The sequence below is a fragment of the Zalophus californianus genome, chromosome 5, assembly GCF_009762305.2.
Source record: "Zalophus californianus isolate mZalCal1 chromosome 5, mZalCal1.pri.v2, whole genome shotgun sequence".
NCBI classification, from domain to species: domain Eukaryota; kingdom Metazoa; phylum Chordata; class Mammalia; order Carnivora; family Otariidae; genus Zalophus; species Zalophus californianus.
Genome location: NC_045599.1, coordinates 10,866,025 through 10,888,087, shown reverse-complemented (window position 1 = coordinate 10,888,087; position 22,063 = coordinate 10,866,025). Strand labels below are relative to the sequence as shown.

General features: G+C 41.2%; 1 protein-coding gene across 2 annotated transcripts in view; it reads left to right on the top strand.

Annotated features, from left to right (window-relative positions):
* PGGT1B (protein geranylgeranyltransferase type I subunit beta) overlaps window positions 1-22,063 on the top strand; it is a 53,684-nt gene that overhangs the window by 27,806 nt on the left and 3,815 nt on the right. For both annotated transcript variants that reach the window (XM_027606851.2, XM_027606853.2), the window contains exons 4-8: window positions 38-189; window positions 1,551-1,683; window positions 7,208-7,253; window positions 14,866-15,050; window positions 19,859-19,967. In XM_027606851.2, coding sequence (XP_027462652.1) covers window positions 38-189; window positions 1,551-1,683; window positions 7,208-7,253; window positions 14,866-15,050; window positions 19,859-19,967 — 625 coding nt within the window. The remainder of the gene's footprint in view (window positions 1-37; window positions 190-1,550; window positions 1,684-7,207; window positions 7,254-14,865; window positions 15,051-19,858; window positions 19,968-22,063) is intronic.

The following is a 22,063-nucleotide window of genomic DNA, read 5'->3' as shown; positions in this document are numbered from 1 at the left end:
TACTAGTTAATTAACATTATGTTAATTTTGAATTTAGAATCCTGGAACGGCTCATCCTTACGATAGTGGCCACATAGCAATGACCTACACTGGCCTTTCATGCTTAGTTATTCTTGGAGATGACCTAAGCCGAGTCAATAAGGAAGCTTGCTTAGCAGGCTTGAGAGCCCTTCAGCTGGAGGATGGAAGGTACGGGTCACTCTGGTTTTTTCCCTTTTCTTTTTTGGAAAAATTTTATAGAACTGAAAAATGGGTATAATACTATACTGGAACTTTAGAGTTTATCATAAACCCTTTTAGAATCCTTTAGTGTTCACTCTATGTACAATCCCTAATCAAAAAATAATCCAAGATTTCTTATTTCAGTAAAAAGAAATCTTAATAGCAGAGCTCCTTGTTTTTTTCTCTTGTTTAAACTGAGACAGTGAATACATTCCTAAGTAAGTGGCTGAATGGTTTTAATATTAGGATGGACTTTAATTTACCTTCTGGGTGACAAAAAAAGGATATTTTGAAGTAAGCATACACTACTCTGAACTTCTAGTGACTTAAGACATAGTGACTGGGGGAGAAAGGAATGAACATTGACTATTACGTTCTAGTGGAGGTAGATTCAGTGACCTTTGTAAAGGATAGAAAAAGAACTTAGTTCAGTAATATTTGGTGGTTTGTATGGTATGTTTAAGGACTCTTCCTAGAGTTTTAAGGTGAAACCTCCCCCCACCGCACCCCAAATCTAGGAAATGCAAACTGATACCATCTAGAGAAAAGAGTTTGCAAACCAATTCTGCTGTATTGTTATGTCAGTGCTTCATCAGCTGATATCTCTGGTTTCCTTTCAGTGTTAAAAAGACACTGTTCTTAATGAGGGGAAAATTAATTTAGACTTGTAAGATAAATTATCATTAATTGGAAATACTGTAGAACTTAATCTTTACCTCAGCCAGTGTATGTGACTAATATCTCAAAGTTTCCATATAGTCTTGATTACTGCCACCTTTTCCTTGTTTACAAATAAAGGAATAGATATCAGACTCAGACTGTTACCTCTCTAAAACTTAATGGAATAGGTGAAAAAAAATTACCACACAATATTGTGTTAGTTAGTGGTTATCTACATATACATTTAGGAGAAATTTCACATGTCAAAACTTGGGTTTGGAAATTTCTTACTGCCCAGTGGGTCCCAGGTGCTTTTCCCCCCATTAATTCTCAAGCTAGTGTGCCATGACTGTCCGGGATAGGGAGCAAAGAAACTTCAAGTGGTGCCATCTGGGAAGGAGTAACTGGTAGTGTATAAAGCTACCCAGAAATCAGAACTTTGAAATGGAGTGGTGATTTAGAGATCATTTTATATTATTCAAGTTAATATAGTCCTGTTCTTTATTGACTAATACAAGTAGTATATGGTTTTTAAATCCATATTTAATCATAGGTTTTTCTGTGAGTAAAGACATGAAGTAGGTGTTTCTCACCCCTCCCCCCCGCAAAAAAATAAAAACTATATTATAGTGCGATGGAATCATAAATCATACTGTTATTCCTTTCAGCTTCTGTGCAGTCCCTGAAGGCAGTGAAAACGATATGCGATTTGTATACTGTGCCTCCTGTATTTGCTATATGCTCAACAACTGGTCTGGCATGGATATGAAAAAAGCCATCAGTTATATTAGAAGAAGTATGGTGAGTGATGTTGATAAATGACCATTTTAGGTTATTATTGTTGCTATATGGGGACTGCACTGTAATGCACGTCTCATCTCTCCTCCGCCAAGCATCTGGAAATAAGGGCAGTAAGGTTGCTTTTGGTACGTTGTGTAATCAGAACGGCCAAATAGAAATAATTGTGAAGGACAGATTGATTAATTGGCCGTTAAAATTTAAACGTCATTTGATTGTATCTAAGGAAACAAATGTCTTTACTAGAAAGAGATTGGTCAGCCTTAGAAGGAAAGAAAAAAAAAGTAAAATCTCACAGGCACATGTTTGATAGCGTTAGCTAAGCAGGGGTCAGTGCAGAGCCCTGGCCAAGCGTAATGGAAAATTATGGTTTCCTAGGTGAGACTAGTTCTATTATTTGGTGTGAGGTGGGAGTTCCGTAAGTCATTTGACTAGCAAGAACCACATACAGCAAGATTGACTGGGCTAACAATAGATTTTTGGATCTTTTTGTTAATACTTGTGTGTGCCCCCCCTTTTTTTTTAAAGATTTTTTTATTTATTTGACACAGAGAGAGAGAGAGAGACAGCGAGATAGGGAACACAAGCAGGGGGAGTGGGAGAGGGAGAAGCAGGCTCTCCTCTGAGCAGGGAGCCTGATGCGGGGCTCGATCCCAGGACCCTGGGATCATGACCCGAGCCGAAGGCAGACGCTTAGCGACTGAGCCACCCAGGCGCCCTGTGCCCCCCCCCCCTTTTAATCTAAGGTTTATTTTAAGGCAAGTATCAAATAGAAAGTGCTATTCTTTCACAATACAACTTAATCTTTTCATTGGCAGTAGTAAGGAAAGCTTAGTCTCAGCCGGAATTATCCTTTGCTCTACTTTTTTGTCTTTTATAAGTAACTGAGGAGTGAAATTTTTTTTAACTGAATGTGTGAATATGGGTCAGATTTTGTAGAATCTGCAATAGCCCAAACTTCGGAGAGCCCGTGGAGCAGAAAGAACAGGCCCTTCAAGGAGCTTCAGAGGGAAAGGAGATTTTTGTTCAATAGAAGGATGGGTGATGTGTGTTTTGGCGTAACTGCTACGGCGGCAACGCTGTGTTCTTCTTCGTGTGTTGTATGTGGAAATACAGCGTATTGGTTTGCCCTGCTACCAGTGACGGTGACTTTGGAGCGCCGGTGAAGTTAGCATTTCTCTGCTTGTTATTATTCACTGTCTTGTGGTGAGGGATTTGGAGACTGTTAAATAACCTGTTCCTCATCAAACTTTTATCCGCTGGTGGTGGTATGCAGTTGAGGATTTTCCAGCTCTGTCGTTCCTTCTGTGATTTTCAGTTGAAATTCTGCTTTTAGAAAAAGCTTTCTCTTTACACGTGTCTGTATCACTTTGAACTCTAGATTCTTGCTTTATCCAGTGGGCTATCACCTGTTCCTGTCGTTACTTATTTTGATGGTCAGATTGTCCCAGATTCAGCCAGTGAGAGCCCCTCCAAGCGGACGCTTGTGCCTTTTTTTGTCTCAACCTCTTCATTCTTTGAGCAGCAGTTGACTTTCTGGCGCAAGATTTTCCAGGTTCATCTTGTACTTTCCTAGCCATAGCCCTGGAATCCGTCATTTTGGCAAGGAGCCCTGGTTCCTACTGAAGGATGGTGTGTAGAAACGAGAATTTGGGCCAATCGCTGTACTCACTGGCGTTGGGATATCATGGCGTCTAGTCCCTCTCTCAGCAGGCCGAGCTAGGAAATGTATGTATGCGTGTGTCTATGCACAGAATCCTCCCCCGCCCACTTACACGCACCCACTCCCCTCTATTTCCTTATCTTTGTGTGTGATAAAAACCATGAGTCCTACTGATACCTCAAATTTCAGTCCAGCGCCACAGTTCTTTTTTATCTTCCTCCTTCCTTTTTGTAACTCCCTTCGCAGACAGTCACCAGCCTGGTTCCCATTATCCAGGATACATTGGCTCTTTTGGTTTTGAACGTGAGGGTATATAGTCAAAATACCATATTTAAGAGATACTTGAGGGGCTCCTGGCTGACTCAGTTGATAGAGCATGCCCCTCTTGATCTTGGGGTTATGGGTTCAAGCCCCACATTGGGTATAGAGATGACTTAAAAATTAAATCTTTAAAAAAAATATGCTTGTATTACTTCTTTTATTCCCCCCCTTTAGTATGGTTATGTTATTTATTTAAAATACAGCTAAGTTTGTTGGTGTTTGAGCTTCATTTTAGGGTTTTCCCCCAATGTTGTTAATTTTTAAAAATTTACTCAGTTTGTGAAATAGTGACTTGGTTCTGAAAGTCAGAACTGTACAAAAAGGGATATTCCAAGATGTGTTACTCCTCACGTCCCTGTCCCTTCTGTGTCACCCCTGTCCTCACTCCCGTATTTGCCACCTTGTTCCGTTTACACTGCAGGGAACCAACCTCGTTAGCATTTGCTTTGTCCTTCCTGTATTTGATGAGCAGATACGTACATTTCTGTTTCTCCTTCCTTCTTCCTCACAAAGCAGGACACCACAGATACTTAGTTTCATAGTACTCTATTGTGTGCGCGTACCTAGTAGTTTCATGGAACGCATATTTTCCAAAGACATTGTTGAAATTAATAACCACCTGCATATGCATTTACATATTTCTGGAGATAGATCTTCAGAGTGAATTCCTCGTAGTGCAGTTTGCTTGATCAAAAGGTAAATGCATATGTAATTTTACTAGTTGCGTATTTTCTCTCCAAAAAGGGCAGACCAGTTTCTCTTCCCACCAGTGTAGGAGAGTGCCTGTTTCCACACCACCTTGCCAAAGCAATGTGTCGTCATCCTCTTTAATTTTTATCAGTCTGGTGGGTGAAGAATGATCTTTCAGTGTGTTTATTTTTAATTTGTATTTCTTTTATTATGAGTGAGCTTGACCACTTTCTTCACTCCAGGACGATAGAGCACCAGGCCACACACAAGCACCGGTAGCCTGCAGCCCAGTTTGCTAACCCGAGTTCGAGTCCAGTAGTTTGCTTTTCCTGTAGGACTCCAGTTTTGTGTATGCTCTTTCTTCTTTGCTTATCTTTGATTTCAGTCACTTTTTCTCTGACCCTTTTTACTGCTGTGTCTTAGTTTTAGTCTCTTGGCTGTTTTCTGCCTTTAGTCAGTATCCCTTACTGTCTTTTGAGACTGTTACTCCTTGGTCTTACAATTCCTTATTTTCTTCCATTCCTTTCCTGAAGTCATTGAACTCTGTATATTTCTTCCTACTGTTTGTCCTTTCTGTTTTTAACTTTTAGTTTCCTTCTCATACTCCCAGGTGCTTGCTTGATAATCACAGTTGAGTTTGGGCTGCTGTATTACAGTTTTCTTCTGCTTTATGTCCATTTTGGGGAGGCCAGGGGCAGATTTTCATACACCGAGATGTTTTCATTCCATTTGCTGTGTTTTCAGAGTTACATTATTTATATAGATTTGTCTCTTTGTTTAGTCATTTTGTCGATGTTCTTTCTTAGAAAAATTTCTATTTAAGAGTACACTTTTCAATCAATAAAATATGATTTCTTTAATGAGTTTTTGTGGGGTTTGATTTTGTTTGTTTTCATGTTGGGGAAAGTATGTGTTTCATGATTTCCTGGCAGGAGAGAGATTCTCTTGTTTCTCGTGTCTCTAAGTGTTGCTCCTTTGGTGTCCTTTATGACCTGATCTTCAGAGGGCCCGTCTCTCTTCCTTGTTAACTTGATTCATCAAAGTCGTGCCCTCTGAGCAGTGCACCCTCTGAAGTCCCTTCCCAGCGGTCAGCGCTCTATTGTTCCAGAACTCACATAGTCCCGGCAGCGCTCACCTGGCATGGTGGGGCCGGCCCGTGACAAGGGACGGTGACCATGCGGGCTGAGTGAGGCCCAGGGATCTGAGTCGTCAGGGGGAGATCACCACTGCTCTGGGGCCTGTGCAGCTTTTTGCCGTCATATCACAAACTCTCTGGGAGTCATAAGTGTGCGTACAGAGAAGTTTTAAGCGGTAAAACCAGTATTTATTTAGTACATTGTAATACTAAAACATTAGAAATATTGAGAAATATTGAGAGTTAAAGTGTTTTCTTTGTAAAAAAAAAAAAAACATATATATACACACATATGAAGTAGTTTGGACAGTGTTTGCCTTGTTTCCTTGTGTAACTTAGGACAGGGAGGGAGCATCTTTTCTGTCTCGGTAAATGATCAGACTCCTTCCTAAGTTCATAGCAGCTTCCAACACTTTCTCCTTTGTGTTTTCGTCGTTGTGAAACATCCCCAAGGATTCCTTTCCCGTGAAGTGTTTTGGCAGCATCTTCACCCTTTGTGTCACGGCCGCGGTCCTCACTCATGCAGGCCCCTGCCTTCACTTAGTTCTTCCGGCGGCAGCACCCGCAGCCTTCCCGGGGCCAGCCGTTTTTTTCTGTAACTCTGTGTTTGAGCTCAGTTTCACTTCTCGCGGTGCTGCTCCTCGTTTCTTGATTTGGTGGCCAGTCTGTTCTTTTGGTTCTGTCTTTTCAGAGACCATCTTGTGGGTTTACTACTAAGACAAAGGAAGAGACAACACAACCATACGTTTTGCTGTCTGTGCATGAACTCAATATGTGCAGTGACCAGTTACTAACAGACTCTGAAAACGTGGTGGGACTAGTTACTGATTATGATGCACATCTGTCATTTATGTAGTGACTTGTGAACTGAGGTGCTACAAGCAAGTTTGTACTCTGTGCAGTTGCTCATAGTTAATGTACCATGGTTGCGGAAATTGGAACCATATTGTGTTGTTTAGCTGAAGGATGGTACGTGGAATTTGTGCGTATCGGAACTGCACAAAGCAAGGACTACCTGTATTTCGCTTTTAGGGTGGACCTTCTCCCTCCAGCGGTAATTTTAGATCTGTCTCATGCCTACCATTGGCTCCCCCCACCTCCCCGACTTTCGACAAACTTCCCTTGCTCCCTGCAAAAGGGTGACAGGAGTGGGAGAGGCAGCTTGCTGGGATTTGAGGTTTCTCTTTCTATAGACAGGTAATTTAAAGCTTGCACACGTCTTCCAGCTTTGCTAAGGTTTCAGTTTTACATAATTGTATTGTTCTTCTGTTTTGATTTTGTAGGATATGTGGGGAGATCCACATTTAGGCAGGTGCTGTTACCCTCAGCTACCCACAGCCTCAAAATAGACTTGTTCCATGTTTATAATATTTTATTAGTACAGCATCTTTACATTTTCCTTAAACTTGTATAGTCTTGCAAGTAGGAAAAGAATAAGGGTTGGGGCTTTTTATTGGGTAGAAATCAAATATGTAGATGCCATCTTTGAACAATCTGTCTCAGAACGTGCCTGCTCTATGCATTGAGTGATTTGACTTGATGAATAAGCCAAGACCAGGTACTTGAAAATGCCTACAACTACTCCTTTGTGGGAAAGAGTGAGTATTTTGGAGATATGAGGGAGAAACCAAAATGGATCAAGAGACCAAAAATTAGCATAACGAGGACTTATTTATTATCATTTCCCTATTAAACTGAATAATGTTTTTCTTTTTCAGTCCTATGACAATGGGCTGGCACAGGGAGCTGGACTTGAATCTCATGGTAAGACATCTTAAAGTAAATGAACATGTAGTTTCTTTTGTTCCTTTAAATAACATAATGGCATCTGCGACATGGAGAACCCCAGATGTTTGCCTCAGCCCGTGGTTGTCGTCTTTCCTACTTCTCTCTTTTGACACTTTATGCCACTTTGAATGCCTTCTAGGTCAGCAATAGGTCAGAGAATGTACAGACTAGGATATTCATACTTTCCTAGTATTTTCAGGTTACCTATTTGACTGTCAGCTGTATGATAATATCCTGGGGTGATTTCTTAAGATAGCGCCAGAAGCCAGCAAGTTTTCTTTTTTGGCATAACACTGAAAAGCTAGATGCAGAATATGAAGCATGAATCAATGAATTTGTGAAGAAATGAAAATGTCTTTCTCAATATAATAATCCTTAGTCATTGCCATAAAACATTTTGCTGCATAGCCTATGTTCAGTGTATAAATTAATAGAATTTCTCCTTTCACCTTTCCCCACTTGGGGCAGAATCAGAATAGGGAGATGATATACTTAGTCTGTCAGCACATCAGTAGCCTGAAGTTTTTCAAATTGAGTATTTCCATGTAAGAGTAAGTAAGCGCCATGCTCCTTTTTAATTTTTTTTTAATTTCTTTCTTTCTTTCTTTCTTTTTTTTTTTTAGATTTCATTTTTAAGTAACCTCTACAGCTAGCGTAGGGCTCGACTCACGATCAAGAGTTGCATGCTCTACTGACTGAGCCAGCCAGGCCCCCAGCAATGTTCTTTTTTTTGAAAAGAAAGGGCCTAGATCAAGGAGGCTCTCTGAGTGAACTCCTTAAGTTTCCTCTTTATTACGGCAATCTCTTTGTGCTCGCCCTCTGGCAGCATAACACAGTGGCAAAAACAGGTCTCAGCCCTGATACCTGCTTGGGACCTGGCCCCTCACTTAATCACTCTGAGGGTTTCCTCATTGACCGACAAGAAATAACTGGACCTTCCTTTAATTTTAAAAGTGTTGCTAGGATTATAGGAGGTAGAGGGAAGGTGGTTTGTAAACTATAAAACATGTGTAAAAAGATATTTTTAACATCTACTCCTTGACCCCATCTCCTTATACTTCCCCTGAGACCATGTCCTGCTGGTCTTCTCCCTCTCACATATCTTCACTCCCTCCTTCAATGTAGATATTTGGAGGGTGCGTATCACGAAGGGCCATGTAGAAGACTGTCTGTCTTTCCTCTGAAGCTGTACTATAATCAGGACACCATAATTCCTGTGTGTGCCTACATTTGGATGAGATTGGGCTTGGGGCAAGCTGCAGTCGCAGTTCTGTCACTGGTCATCAGCACTTGGTGAGGAGGGATATGTACTCGTGGATGCAAGAAGAGGAAATCTGGTGTCTGAGAATTTCCGAGAAGCCAGGGCCTCGTGCTCGGTGTTGGAGAGGGTATTAACAGGCACTCTGGCTGAGGCGACACATTATCAGTACGGGAGACCTGTGATACAGATGCCGTGGGTCCCACGAAATTGTGATTGCGTTTGCCGGAACATGAAACAGAGGGCTGCTCAAACATGAGCCTCTGACAGCTCCTGTCAGGAAAGCATCTTGCTGAGTCACACTTAGTAGTGATTTTAAGTCTGTATGACTTGAGTAGGATTACACCCAATGAGATCATCAGTCATGGCCTGTGGTTCTTGCAAAAAGCTTAGATCTGTCTTCCTTTTCTCTTTGAATTTGTTTGGTGGGCTTGAGACCCAAAGCTCTAGAGAAGGGTGTCCTACTGAGGGTGCCACAGTGGGCTGGTGTCCTGCCGTTGGGCTCCAGGAACGCTCAGATACCGCTCCCTCCACCTTGGGGGCAGCCAAGCAAAGCTGTGGGTCTGGAGCCCCCGCTCAGGGCGCCACAGAGTGCTTACGCAGGTCAGGCATCCTGTTCTCTGGGTGCTGTGAGGTTAGGCTGAGGAGACTGCTCTGGAGGCCCTCGGCATGGCCTTTCTTCCATGCCTTCTCTCCTCTCAGCGCTGCCAGGCGAGACCTCCTCCTCAAAAGTCAGCCTGCAGTTTGGCCGCCCCTGTGAGCCTTTGTCTTCTCCCTTCTTCTTCTTTCTCTGGTTAATCTTTTCAGAGAAGCAGTCCAAATATACTCTTGGCCCTTCTCCACAAGTGGCTTATTCTTCAACCTTCTATATAAGCCTCAGCAGCTTCGGGAGTTTCTCTTGTAAAGTCACCAGTGATCGACATTTCAAACCCATTGTCACCTTCTCGCTCCTCGCCCTGTGTTTCCTGAAGCACTGGAAGCTGTTAGCCTCTCCCCTGCTTTCTGGAAGCGTCAGGTTCCTCTTGCCCCGCTTCCTCACGAGTTGTTTCTGGCTCCTTCACCATGTTTGTGTCTTCCTCTCACCCCCTTACCTGGACCCACCTTTTTCTTGCCTTTGGGTGGTTACTCTTTCTGAATCTCAGGGCTCTTCCTGCACTTGCTGTTCTGTGTACGGAAAACCCTCCACCCTCACCTCTAGCTTACACTTGGCTCTGTTTCATATCCCTAGGTCTTGGCTCCAATGATTGCTTTTAATTATCATTTTTGAGATTGCAAATCACCCACACACACTCCATTCCCTGTCCTCTTTTCTGCCCTTTTCTCTGTATTCTGTTGATCATGTGTGTGTTATCTGTCTGTCCACACACGGGAACAGAGATCTTTACACGTTTCAGTCACTCTTGTATCCCCCACACCTAGCACATGCGGCGCGTGCTGAGATGAACTAATGGATGGTTTTATTAGTCCCCCCTGTGCTGGTGGCACCAGAACTCTGTTCCAGATCTGTCTTACTGCTCCGGAGCTGCGGAGTACCCTTCCCACCTGCCTGCCAGGCCGAGCTCCCTCTGGAGCCCTTCAGCGTCGCAAGCTGCACGTTTGTAAAGCCATCGTGTTTTCGTTCCTTCCTCCCACGCCTGAATTTGCTCCTCAGGAATGTGGAGCAGCTACTTCCGGACCTACTGGTTTTTCAGTCCATAGAAGCCAGAAGTCTAGAATTCGGGGCATTTGATCTCATGTTTGTTTTGTTGTTTTATTTGCACTTACACCAGTGTTCTCCTGTAGGTTGCCTGTTTATAATCCTTGATCTCCAGACTGAAAGGACTGGAATTTATGATGAAGCAGCTGCCCTGTGCCAGCTACCAGTTAGTCTCATTTAATCCTCACACCAGCCCTCTGGGAGTAGGTATCTGTGTGTGACTTGGATTCCCTCAGAGAGCGAGACCACCATGAGTAGTAAAGAACTGGGATTTATCGTAGGAATAAGATTCTACACAACTGTGGAGGAATATGGAGAAGGAAGGGCCTGCAGGGCAAGTTGGTGGATCGGGGGGGAAGTCACTGGCAAGGCGTCCTGCGGCCCTGGCCCAGGTGGACAGCGACACCTGGCAGGTCAGATGCATCCAGCGACCGAAGCAGGGCTGTGGTACAGGAGTCTGGCAGGGGCCATTGCTCCAGCCTCTGACTGGGTCTTGGGTCACCAGGGCAAGAAGTAAAGCGGACTTGCATTCAAGTGTGTGAGAGAATAAGGGCAAGGTGCAGTCTCCTGGCACCTCTGCCTTTGTCTCTCAGCTCCTTGAACTGCAGCTGGGGTAGTGGGTGCTGCTTCTCTCCTTCCAGCGGATCCCACGCAGACTTCGCGGGCTGCAGACCATACAGGGAAGCACCTCTGGCCCAGGCGGGTGGACACGGAACCAAACCACTGCAGTAGCCATTGTCATTTTTCTCAGAGTTGTGACTTCCCCAGTAGGCTTATATATCATCGGGCATGTAACGTAGCCCACTGGAAACCCTGTGCGTGCTCAGCAGTGCCCCTCATTTTAGTTCTCTGTGTCCACTTCCATCCTTGCTTTGTAGGCGCTCCCGTGGGCCACCCCTTCCGTGCATCCCGGGCTGCAGAGAACGTGTGCTCCCCCCATGTTCTCAGGGGCCTTTTCCCCGAGGGATGGGGCCGACATTCTTCCCTTGCCCAAAATGCTTCCCCTCCCACCTGCTTCTCCTCTTTACCCTTTTCCTAACCTTCCGAGTTTTGCCAATCCTCTTCCTGTGGCTGGTTTCGTTCTCTCTCAAACTCTTCATCATCTCTCGTCCCCTGGACTTAAGCAATGCCTCCCTTTTCTGTATTCCAGCCATACTGGGCTCATACCGTCTTCATGGCACCTCCCTGTTTGCCTTAGCGTCCCTGCTACATTGTGAGCCGGTAGGTCTCATTCATTTACTCCACTTGCCCTCATACCGTGCACTTGTCCAGCAAATATTTGAATTGGCTGTCCTCTCTCCCCCTCGGCATCCCCAAGTGCGGGAGGCTGAGTGTGGGCTGCGTCCTTCTGCTGCAGTTCATCGGCTCTTCTCCCACGACTGCTTAGCCAAGAGCCCATTTGTCCTGCAAACCAGACAGGCACACAGTACCCTTCTAAGCCATGATCATCAGATGTGAGGATTCCTTTTTATCCTAGTGAGTCTCTTAAGCACTAGCACAGTTGTAGGGTAAAGTGTTCTTGAGTTTGGAAGAATTGGGTTTTCCTGCTCTGCTAGGATTAAAGCTATTTTTTTCTTCTCAGGATTCATGATATAAAAGTAATAGTTCACATAAATTAATTTGATTCCATGGTTCTTCAAAAATCTCTCTATTCCTTAATCCAGAAGAGAAATTTTCAATTCTTTGGCCTAATTTCATGTAAGCATTCAGCTCCTTGAATTTTCCTCACTTTACCTTTTCCATGGGGTATTTTAAGTGTGAAATGGTGTACTTTTATTTTTATACCTATTTTTAGCTTTCTACTTCATCTCTAGCTATATGATTGTTAACCTTCTTAAATGATATATTTCAGAGCACATGGACTCCTTCAGATAATTGGGTACATGCAAATAAATACAAGAGAATGCTTAAAATTGGGCTTTAAAACCTTATGGGAGCAGTAAGTTAGCTTACACCTGTTAAACACTGTTAAAATGTAAGTCAGTCCTAGCATCCAGGACTAGAGGCAGGAACACCTCCTTCACCCTGCCCCCAGGAGCACTGAGGTCGGCTGCTAGAACCAACCTCGGTGGTCCCTTCCATCTGTGGTGCCCATGACTGTGGTATTCTGCACCACACCTAAATGATCCATATGACCAAAGCATCTCACTTCAGGTGACAAACTCAGCAGGTGTCGTCTTTCTCTTGTTTGCACCTGCCTTAAAATGTCTTACTCTAAGAGCCTTCAGTACAGAAGGTTCTTTTCATACCTTCTTCAACCAGGGCATAATGAACACAACTTAACCTTTTCTTGTTGAATTCAGAAAATTATGAGAAGCAGTTTTGTATTGTTCTCTAATGATGTAGAGAGCATGAGCAAGCAGGGGGGAAAGAGCAGAGGGAGAGAGACAAGCAGACTGTCCGCTGAGCACGGAAGCCCAGGGCGGGGCTTGACTTCCTGACCCTGAGGTCATAACCTGAGCCTGGTCAGCTGCTCAACCGACTGAGCCGCCTGCGTGCCCCTGAAATTATGTAATATTCTTGAAATGTTTTGAAGCTTGTAGGAATCATTGATGTAAACTTTTTGAGCCCCTTTTGGTGCTAACTAGAATATGAGTTCCTGTGCCCACTTTTTTATATTTCTTAGTTGATTGCTTTCCTGAGACGTTGCCTGTCTTCTCTTGCTCTCTGTGTCCTCTGTGTCTGTGTCCCACAGTCTCCTAAGCTAATACCGTTAGCCCAGGTTTTTAGAATTAGTTTTTAAGAATTTTGTATAAAATAAGAACCTCTCAGGGGTAAGTGTTGGTGAATGAATTTTAGCTTAAAGCGTAGACTTTGCAGTAAGTGTTTTTGGCTACTCAGAGCTCAAACTTACTTCAGAAGTTATTGTGCAAAGCTGGTGATTTGGGCAAAGTAGAGAGTACTTTGAATTGTGCCACTTGGCTTTAAAGAATCCTAACAAGTAATTTGGAGAGTAACAGTTTTTAAATGCCTCTTTTTACCTTTTGGTAGGTTTTTTGTTTTTTTTTTTTAAGTTTGATTTATTTAAGTAATCTCTACACCCAATGTGGGGCTCGAACTCACGACCCTGAGATCAAGAGTTGCATGCTCTTCCGACTGAGCCAGCCAGGCACCCCTACGTTTTGGTAGTTAATGAGTACCATATTATCTGTTGGAGATTTTATATTTAATGATGTAATAATACCTGAAGTCATGGCCACGTTGTCACGAAAGAGAAATTGAAATTGGTGGGTCACTGAAGAGGAAATAAGATTGGTAGTTGCTTAATAGGAATTATTCTAAAAGGTTATTATAAATTTATTTTCCACTTTTTATTAACTCATGACTGCCATAGATCTCCCAAATCACTGGGAAAAATTCTGAAGATTAAATAGTTCTTACTGACAGTGACCTTTTTAATGTGCTGACTGCCTTGAGTTTTCTAGAGGGAATGCTCACTTTTCTTTTGCCAGAGAATGCATCCAAGGCGTGTAACAGTAAAAGGGAAGTTGTAGGATGAAGCGTATTATAAATGCTCCATTTCCATAACTGAAATTAATCAGTAGCGGAAAGTGTTGTTTCTTTTCCTTTCTGGAAAAATAAGGACTTTTCAGTTCCTGAGGAAAGGAATCACTTTTGCAAGTGTACTGGTTTCCTGTTGCCTCGGACTTAGAGGTATAAAAAAGTACAAGTCTATTCTCTTACAGTTCTGGAAGGCAGAAGTCTGAGCTGCACTTTACAGGGCTGCTTCCTTCTGGAGGCTCCAAGGGAGAGTCTGTTCCTTGCCTCTGCCAGCTTCTGGTGGCTTCCGACATTCCCCACGTGTTGCCAAGTCACTCCAGTCTCTGCTTCATAGTTTCATCGCTGCCTCTTTCTGTCATCCCCTTCTGCCCCTTCATAAGGACACTTGTGGTTGCATCTATCCAGGAAAATCTCTCCGTCTCAAAATCCATAGTCACATTTACGCAAAGTCCCTTCTGCCGTAGGAGGGAACGTTGCCGTGTTCCAGGGGTTAGGACCTGGACTTGATTTTTGCGGGTCATTATTCAGTCTGCCACAGGGAATGGATTCTCCCCGCGTGTCTCCTTCTCATAGACCCTTTTCTCCCTGCCCCCAACATGATCTCTCCTTCATCCCTCACTCAGACTTGCCTTCCTTAAATTTTTTAAGCTGAGTAGGTATCATATCTGCATATCTGCTTCTAGCTTGTCTGTGTTATATGTGAAAATTAGTCTGTGCGGGCTCAGGCAGATGGAACCGCAGTTCATGAGCGCTGTGTGGTTTTAAGGGAAAGAAATCAGACTGGGGCAACGGGGAGGAGGAGTCCTAGGTTTTAGTGTCAACTCTTCCATTAAACCATGTAATTTTGAACATGTTCTTTAACCTCCGAAGTCTTTTTTTTTTTCCCCCATAAGTAAAATATTTCTTGAGCTTTAAATTATTTTAAATTCCTGCCTGTTTCATCAGATTAATATTGAAGACTCCAACACCTCCTGGTTATTTTAAAGGTATAATTAATTGTCTTCTAAATTTACTTTATTTTACTGCTTTCCAGAATTGTATAACCATTGTTTTTTTTTTCCTCCAGCCATTTCATGCTATTTTCCTAGGCATCTGATTTGACGTTTGAAGTATTGTGTGGTTTCGATTAACAGGAGGATCGACTTTTTGTGGCATCGCATCACTGTGTCTGATGGGTAAACTAGAAGAAGTTTTTTCAGAAAAAGAATTGAACCGGATAAAGAGGTGGTGTATAATGAGGCAACAAAATGGTTACCATGGAAGACCTAATAAGCCCGTAGACACCTGTTACTCTTTTTGGGTAGGAGCAACTCTAAAGGTAAGAGAAAGAATAAAATTGAGAAACCTGTACTCTGTGTTGATACAAACTGTGCTTTAAAAGTTTTGGTCTTTGTAATGGTCACTAAATACTGTTCAATTTAGGCTGCCCTCGGAGTTTTTTCTGTTGCTCTGGCAAAGCTAATCTCTGTATGGTTTTTCCATAGAATTCAGGTATCTGTTGTGCTGCTTGAAAATTGCCATTCTTATAAAACTTAAGTGGCCTGGAACACAGATGAGAAAGGATAAAGGTATAAGGTATAAAGGTTGTAAAAATCTTGTTACCAAAACTGACCGACCAGTAGTCTATCTAGAGCAGGGATCTGTCTGAACATGATAGCCATAAAGGCTTTATGGGAAGTTACTAATCTTAAAAAGATAAACCATGGGTCATTCCCTTGAAAACAGTTTGTGGTTTTTAATTTTTTATTGATTTATATGCCTAACCCTTCTGAATAACTTACTGATTGACACTTTTGCACATTTCTCTCCATTTCTTACCTTTTGACATGCCTAATTTCATAAGCTTATTAACCACTAAATACCGTCAGGTTTGCTCTGTCTTAAAATTGCCTTTCCCCTTTAAAATGTTTCACCTAATTCTGATATTCTGAAATCTAACAAAAGTCCGTGTTCATCTTTTAAATAATATCCTAATTTTTTCTCTTAAATTCTGAAATGCTGAAAACAGAATGATTAAAATGAAGGCAGTATATCTCCCTCTCTCTCCTCCTAGTGCCATTCCTCGGGTGTACTGCTTTAATATTTTTTTAATTATGGAAAATTCCAAACATTCTTCATAAAGTAGAATAGTGTAATGAACCCCTGTAAGTCCACAGCTGGACTCATCAGCTTTTATCCCAAAGCCAGCCCCAGTCTTATCCATATTCCAACCCCTTGCCCTTCCCCTCACTGTATTATGTTAGGGCGGATCCCATATACCATTTTTTATATTATCTGGAAATTTTTCAGTATAGTTCCTAACCAGAAATAACTTTCTGAGTAACAGAACTGTGGTGTTATTGTCAGATCTGGAAAAATCAGCCATAATTCCTTGATACCTTTAGGTATCTAGTCATTGACTATGTATATTTCCTTTTGCATCACATCAAGAAGCACATAATCTTTGGTTATCTCCTTTTGATCAAAGGGCTCCAGAGCCGTCAAACCGGATTTATCCACTATAAAGTCCCCCATCAGCTTTTTATTTTATGATGGCAAAATATACATAATGTAATATTTATTAACTATTTGTAAGTATATAATACAGTGGTATTAATTATATTCACAATGTTATGTAACCCTCACCAGTATGTATACCCAAAACTTTCGTTATCCTCAGTATATACTCTGTACTCATTACCATTCTCCTCTCCCTCTGGCCCTTGGTCATCGCTCTTCTTTCTGTCTTTATGAATTTGCCTATTCTTGGTACATCATATAAGTGGAATCACACAATATGTGTCCTTCTATGTCTGGCTTATTTTGCTTAGCATAATGCTTTCAAGGTCCACCCACGTTGTAGCCTATATCAAAATTTCATTCCTTTTTATATGGCTGAGTAGTATGCTATTGTATGTTTATACCACATTTTGTTTACCCATTTATCCGCTGATGGACACTTGGGTATTTCCATGTTTTAGCTGTTGTGAATAAGGCAACTCTGAACATAGATGTACAAATAACTGGAGTTTATGTTTTCATTTCTTCTGTATATTTACCTAGGAGTGGAATTACTGGATCATATGGTAGTTCTCTGTTGAACTTTGTGAGGTACCGCCATGCTTTCCACAATGAGAGTGTGCACCATTTTCCATTCCTGCTAGCAGCGTACCAGGGTTCCAGTTTCCCTATACCCTCAGTAACACTTGATTTTTCTGTTTGGTTTTGGTTTTTATGATAGCCATCCCAGTGGGTGTGAAGTGCCCTCTCATTGTGGTTTTGATTGCATTTTCCTAATGATTAATAATATTGAGCATCTTCTGATGTGCTTATTGGCCATTTCTGTATCTTCTTGGGAGAAGTGTCAATTCAGGCCCTTCACCCCTTCTTTAATCATGTTTTTTGTTCTTCAAGTGTTTGGGATAACCCCTTATCAAGATATACAGGGGCGCCTGGGTGGCTCAGTTGGTTGGGCAACTGCCTTCGGCTCAGGTCATGATCCAGGAGTCCCGGGATCGAGTCCCACATCGGGCTCCCTGCTCTGCGGAGAGTCTGCTTCTCCCTCTGACCCTCCCCCCTCTCATGCTCGCTCGCTCGCTCTCTCTCATTCTCTCTCTCAAATAAATAAAATCTTTAAAAAAGAAAAAGATATACGGTATGCAGATAATTTTTTCCCATTCTCTGGTTGCCTTTCACTCTGTTGGTAATGTCCTTTGATGTACAAAAGTTTTTAATTGTGATCAAGTCCAGTTTATCTGTTTTTCATGAAATCATTGCCAAAGCCAATGTCATAAGGATTTTCCCCGGTATTTTCTTCCAACAGTTTTTGTAGTTTTAGCCCTTGAGTTTTAGGTCTTTGATTCATTTTGAGTTAATTTTTATATATGGTATAAACTTAAGCATTCAACTTCATTATTTTGCATGTGGATATCCTGCTTTCCCAGGTTCATTTGTTGAAAAACTGTTCTTTGCTCCATTAAATGGCCTTGGCCCCTTGTGGAAAATCAACTGAACACATACATGTGGGTTTGTTTGTTTTTTTTGTGGGCTCTCTATTCTGTTCCATTACTGTTCCATGCATCTGTCCCTATGCCAGTACCATACTGTTTTAATTCTTGGAGCTTTTGTAGTAAGTTTCAGAGCCAGGAAGTGTGAGTCCTTCAACTTTGTTCTTTTTCGTCATTGTTGGGGCTGTTCGGGCCCCTTGCAGTTTCATAGGAATTTGAGAATTGGTTTTTCCATTTTTTACAAAAAAGGCTATTGCATTGAATCTGAAGATCACTTTGGGTAGTATTGACTTTTAATAGCTTAAGTTCTCCTACAGTGAGCATGGGATGTCTTTCCATTTATTTAGATCTTTATTTTCTTTCAGCAGTATTTTGTAGTTTTCAGCATACAAGTCTCTCATGTCCTTGATCAGGTTTATTCCTAAGTATTTAATTCTTTTATATGCTGTTTTAAATGGAATTGCTTTCTAATTTCTTTTTGGATTGTTTGTTGCTGTTGTATAAAAACCTCATTGGTTTTTTTTTTTTTTTTTTTTTTTACAGAATCGTTTTAGCAGCCATTGAGGTTAACATATGTTTTAATCCATTATATTGTTCTTTTTGATGCTCAGAATATCCCATTTTTAGCCAAAGACCCTTCACATAGGCTCTTGAGTCTTTTCGATATGCCTTGGTAGTCTTTGACAATTTTCTGAAAGCAACCATTTTTAAACATTTTAAAAATTCTTAATTCTTATGGATATCACAAGTTTAACTGATTTTTTTTATTTTTAGAAATATTTTCTGTTTTATTTTTTTAAGTAAGTTCTCCACCCACCGTCGGGCATGAACTCACGATCCTGAGATCAAGAGTCGCATGTTCTACTGAGTGAGCCCGCCAGGCACCCCAACTTTAGATGATATCTTAATTTCTCTTTAGACATTATCTTTGATTCCCAACTATGAAGAATGAAGATTTAGCCTCCCTTTTTTCAAGCAGATTATTAGTGGTTATATATTTGTTAGTCCTGAAACTTTCCCTCTTGCACCTTCTAACTCTGTCATATTACCTTTACTTTTATAATGTCGAGTTAAGTAACATTCATATTTTATTTAGTAACAATATTCACATATTTTATGCTTTGCCTGTAGGTTGATTCTAAAATTTAAAAACCGAGAATCAGCACTTACTATGATCATGTAAATATTGTTTATTGCTGAACCAAGTACGTCTTAAGATTATAGTTTCTCCTTATGTAATGACCCATCGGCCACTTGATGGAAAATGTTTCTAGCTGATGGATTCTAAAGAGTCTCTTTCCTTTTTATTGTATTGACTAAATTAAAATGAACAAATGTGTTTCTTCTTTGTATCATAATTCTTTTAGGCTTTGTTTCTCTTTTTGAGAAATAAAGGTTCTTTAATCACTCATATCTTCTATGGCTCTTTGATTCATTAACATACTTTCAACTGCTTTGTGTCTTAACAGAAATTTTTTGAACTCTCTTGTCTACTACTCCACCCTCCCCAACACCCTCTTTCATAGTTTGAGTTATTCTTTATTTTTTCTATTTAACGGGATCTTGAGAGAGAGAGAATAAGCATATGTCTTAAATCTTAAAGCTACATAGTTTTTTCTGGTAAAAGTATACTTGTCTCACCTTTTACCTTTCCTGATTAAAAAGCTACAATTTTTTTTACTAGTCTCAAAACTGTCATCTGGTTAATAATTTTTGCTCTGTTTTGAAATATTTTTGGTTCCAGTTACTAACGGTTTGTAAGTAATAGTTCAAAAGCCTATAATAAGAATTAGAATATGGGTAGATAAAATTGTCCTTTTTTAAAATGACTGACTAAGTTGAACAGATTGGCAGAGTTGTGTTTTGGAACCTAGCTAAATGTGATGCAAAGAGATTAGTTGGGCGTGGTTCAGAAGAGGGAAGTAGCGAGTAGGTCAAGGAAAGGAGAGTAGTTGTGATCAGATGACAAAAATTATAATAATGTGGTTGACTGATTCTAAGTGCTCAGGTCTCCAGAGGCTTGCTTTTGAGAGCCTTAGCTACAGAAAAGCATATTTCATTGATGTATATCTGAAAATTGAGCCAAAGGTCAATATGAAAGTTTGATGTCAGTAAATTTATATTTGTCCTGTCATTTCAGCTTCTGAAAATTTTTCAATACACCAACTTTGAGAAAAATAGAAATTACATCTTATCAACTCAAGATCGCCTAGTAGGGGGATTTGCCAAGTGGCCAGATAGTCATCCAGGTAATTTATTTTTTGTATGACTCTAGAACAACTTTCTTTCTTTTTTTTTTTTTTTTTTAAGATTTTATTTATTTATTTAAGAGAGAATGAGAGACAGAGCACAAGAGGGAAGAGGGTCAGAGGGAGAAGCAGACTCCCCGCCGAGCAGGGAGCCCGATATGGGACTTGATCCCGGGACTCCAGGATCATGACCCGAGCTGAAGGCAGTCGCTTAACCAACTGAGCCACCCAGGCGCCCAAGAACAACTTTATTTCTTGAGTAGACCCTCAGGCATCTTTGTCAGAAAGGGCATAAGAGAAAATTCAGCTACAGTTGTAAACTTAAATAATATGTTTATTAAAAAGATAAATTGTTTAAGTTTAGGGGAAATTTAGCATGTTGAGGGGTGTAAAGGAAGGGTTGAATTATCAAGGTGTATTGCTATAGTATGCCTTGTTTTTCATATATGTCACTTACCAGTGTTTTATTTCATTTGAGGCAGTGAGGCAGATGGTCTCAATGGGCCCTGTCCAAAATAGAGGATCATTTGGTCCATCCAGAATCTTTAGGATTATTAGCTGTCACTAGAGCTAAGTAGAATGAATCATCAAGTCCAGAAGGGGAACCTGTTCTTACTCTGTTCAGAAGCCATTACATCACATATCTCTAATTCTGGAGGTAGCTGTCCCTCACTGTCCACACCCTTGTTCTCTGAATTTCAGCAGATTCAGGGTAATTTTTTTAGATGGGTACTTGGCTATCTGAACTCTTACCATTCACTGTCTAAAACTCAGGAGCCAAATAGATTCAGACAGTGTGATATTCATTGTTTTCCAAACTCAGGAGTGGCAGAGAAGAACAAAAGATTCTTGGATTTAGTAAGTACAGTCGATCCTTGAACCACACAGGTTTGAACTGTGCCTGTCCACTTATAAATGGATTTTTTCGATAAATATTATATTGTACCATAAATGTATTTTCTCCTCTTTAATGCTTTTAATTTCTAAAGCCAAAGAATATTTTTTCTAGTTTTATTAAGAAATCATTGACCTGCATCACTGTGTAAGTTGAAGGCATACAGCGTGATGGTTTGGTGCACATCTCTAGTGAAATGACTGCCAGAGTAGGCTCAGCTAGTGCCCACCTTCCCATAGAGATGCAGAAGAAAAGGTGGTAAAGGGCAGGCAGTTTATGTTTGTGATGAGCGGTCTTCGGGTTAACTGCCCTGCGCATTTCCGGTATGTGACACAGCAGTGAGCTGTAGCCCTCGTGTTGCGTCCTATGCCCCAGTACTTACTAGTGGCAGTGTGTCCAGTGTGTCCCTCTTGAACCCCTTCTTCCAGTTCCCCTCCCCCCGCCCCCCTAAGCACAGGTCCAATCTCTTTTTTTCTATGAGTTTGGTTTTTTGTTTTTGTTGTTTAGATTCCACATATAAGCGAGATCACACAGTATTTGTCTTTGCCTGACTTATTTCACTTAGCATTACACCTTCAAGGCCCATCCATGTTGCAGATAGTAGGATTTCCTCATCTTTGTGGCCGAATCATGTTCTGTTGTGTACGCATATACCACAAATTCTTTATCCACTCATCCATCGATAGACATTTAGGTTGTTTCTGTATCTTGGCTGTTGTACATAATTCTGTGAACATGGAGGTGTAGAAACCGAGTTAGTGTTTTCATTTCCTGTGGGGATATTACTGGATCGTATGGTAGTTCCATCTTTAATTTTTTGAGGCTTCTCCATACTTCTTTCCATAAGGGCTGTGCCAATTTACATTCCCACCAGCCGTGTACAAGGGTTCCGTTTTCCACTTACACGCCAGCATTTGTTACCACTTATTCTTCTGATGGCCATTCTAGCAAGAGTGACATAGTATCTCACTGTGGCTTTAATTTGCATTTCCCTCATGGTTATTGATGTCAAGCATCTTTTCATCTACTGGTTGGCCTTTTGTATGTCTTCTTTGGAGAAAGAGCTATTCAGATCCTTTGCCCCTTTTTCAGTTGGGTTACTTGTTGTGGGTTTTTTTTTTTTTTTTCTGTTGAGTTGTAGGAGTTCTTTCTGGGATTTTTTTTTATGTTCTAATTTCTAAAGCAAAATAATATTTTTAGA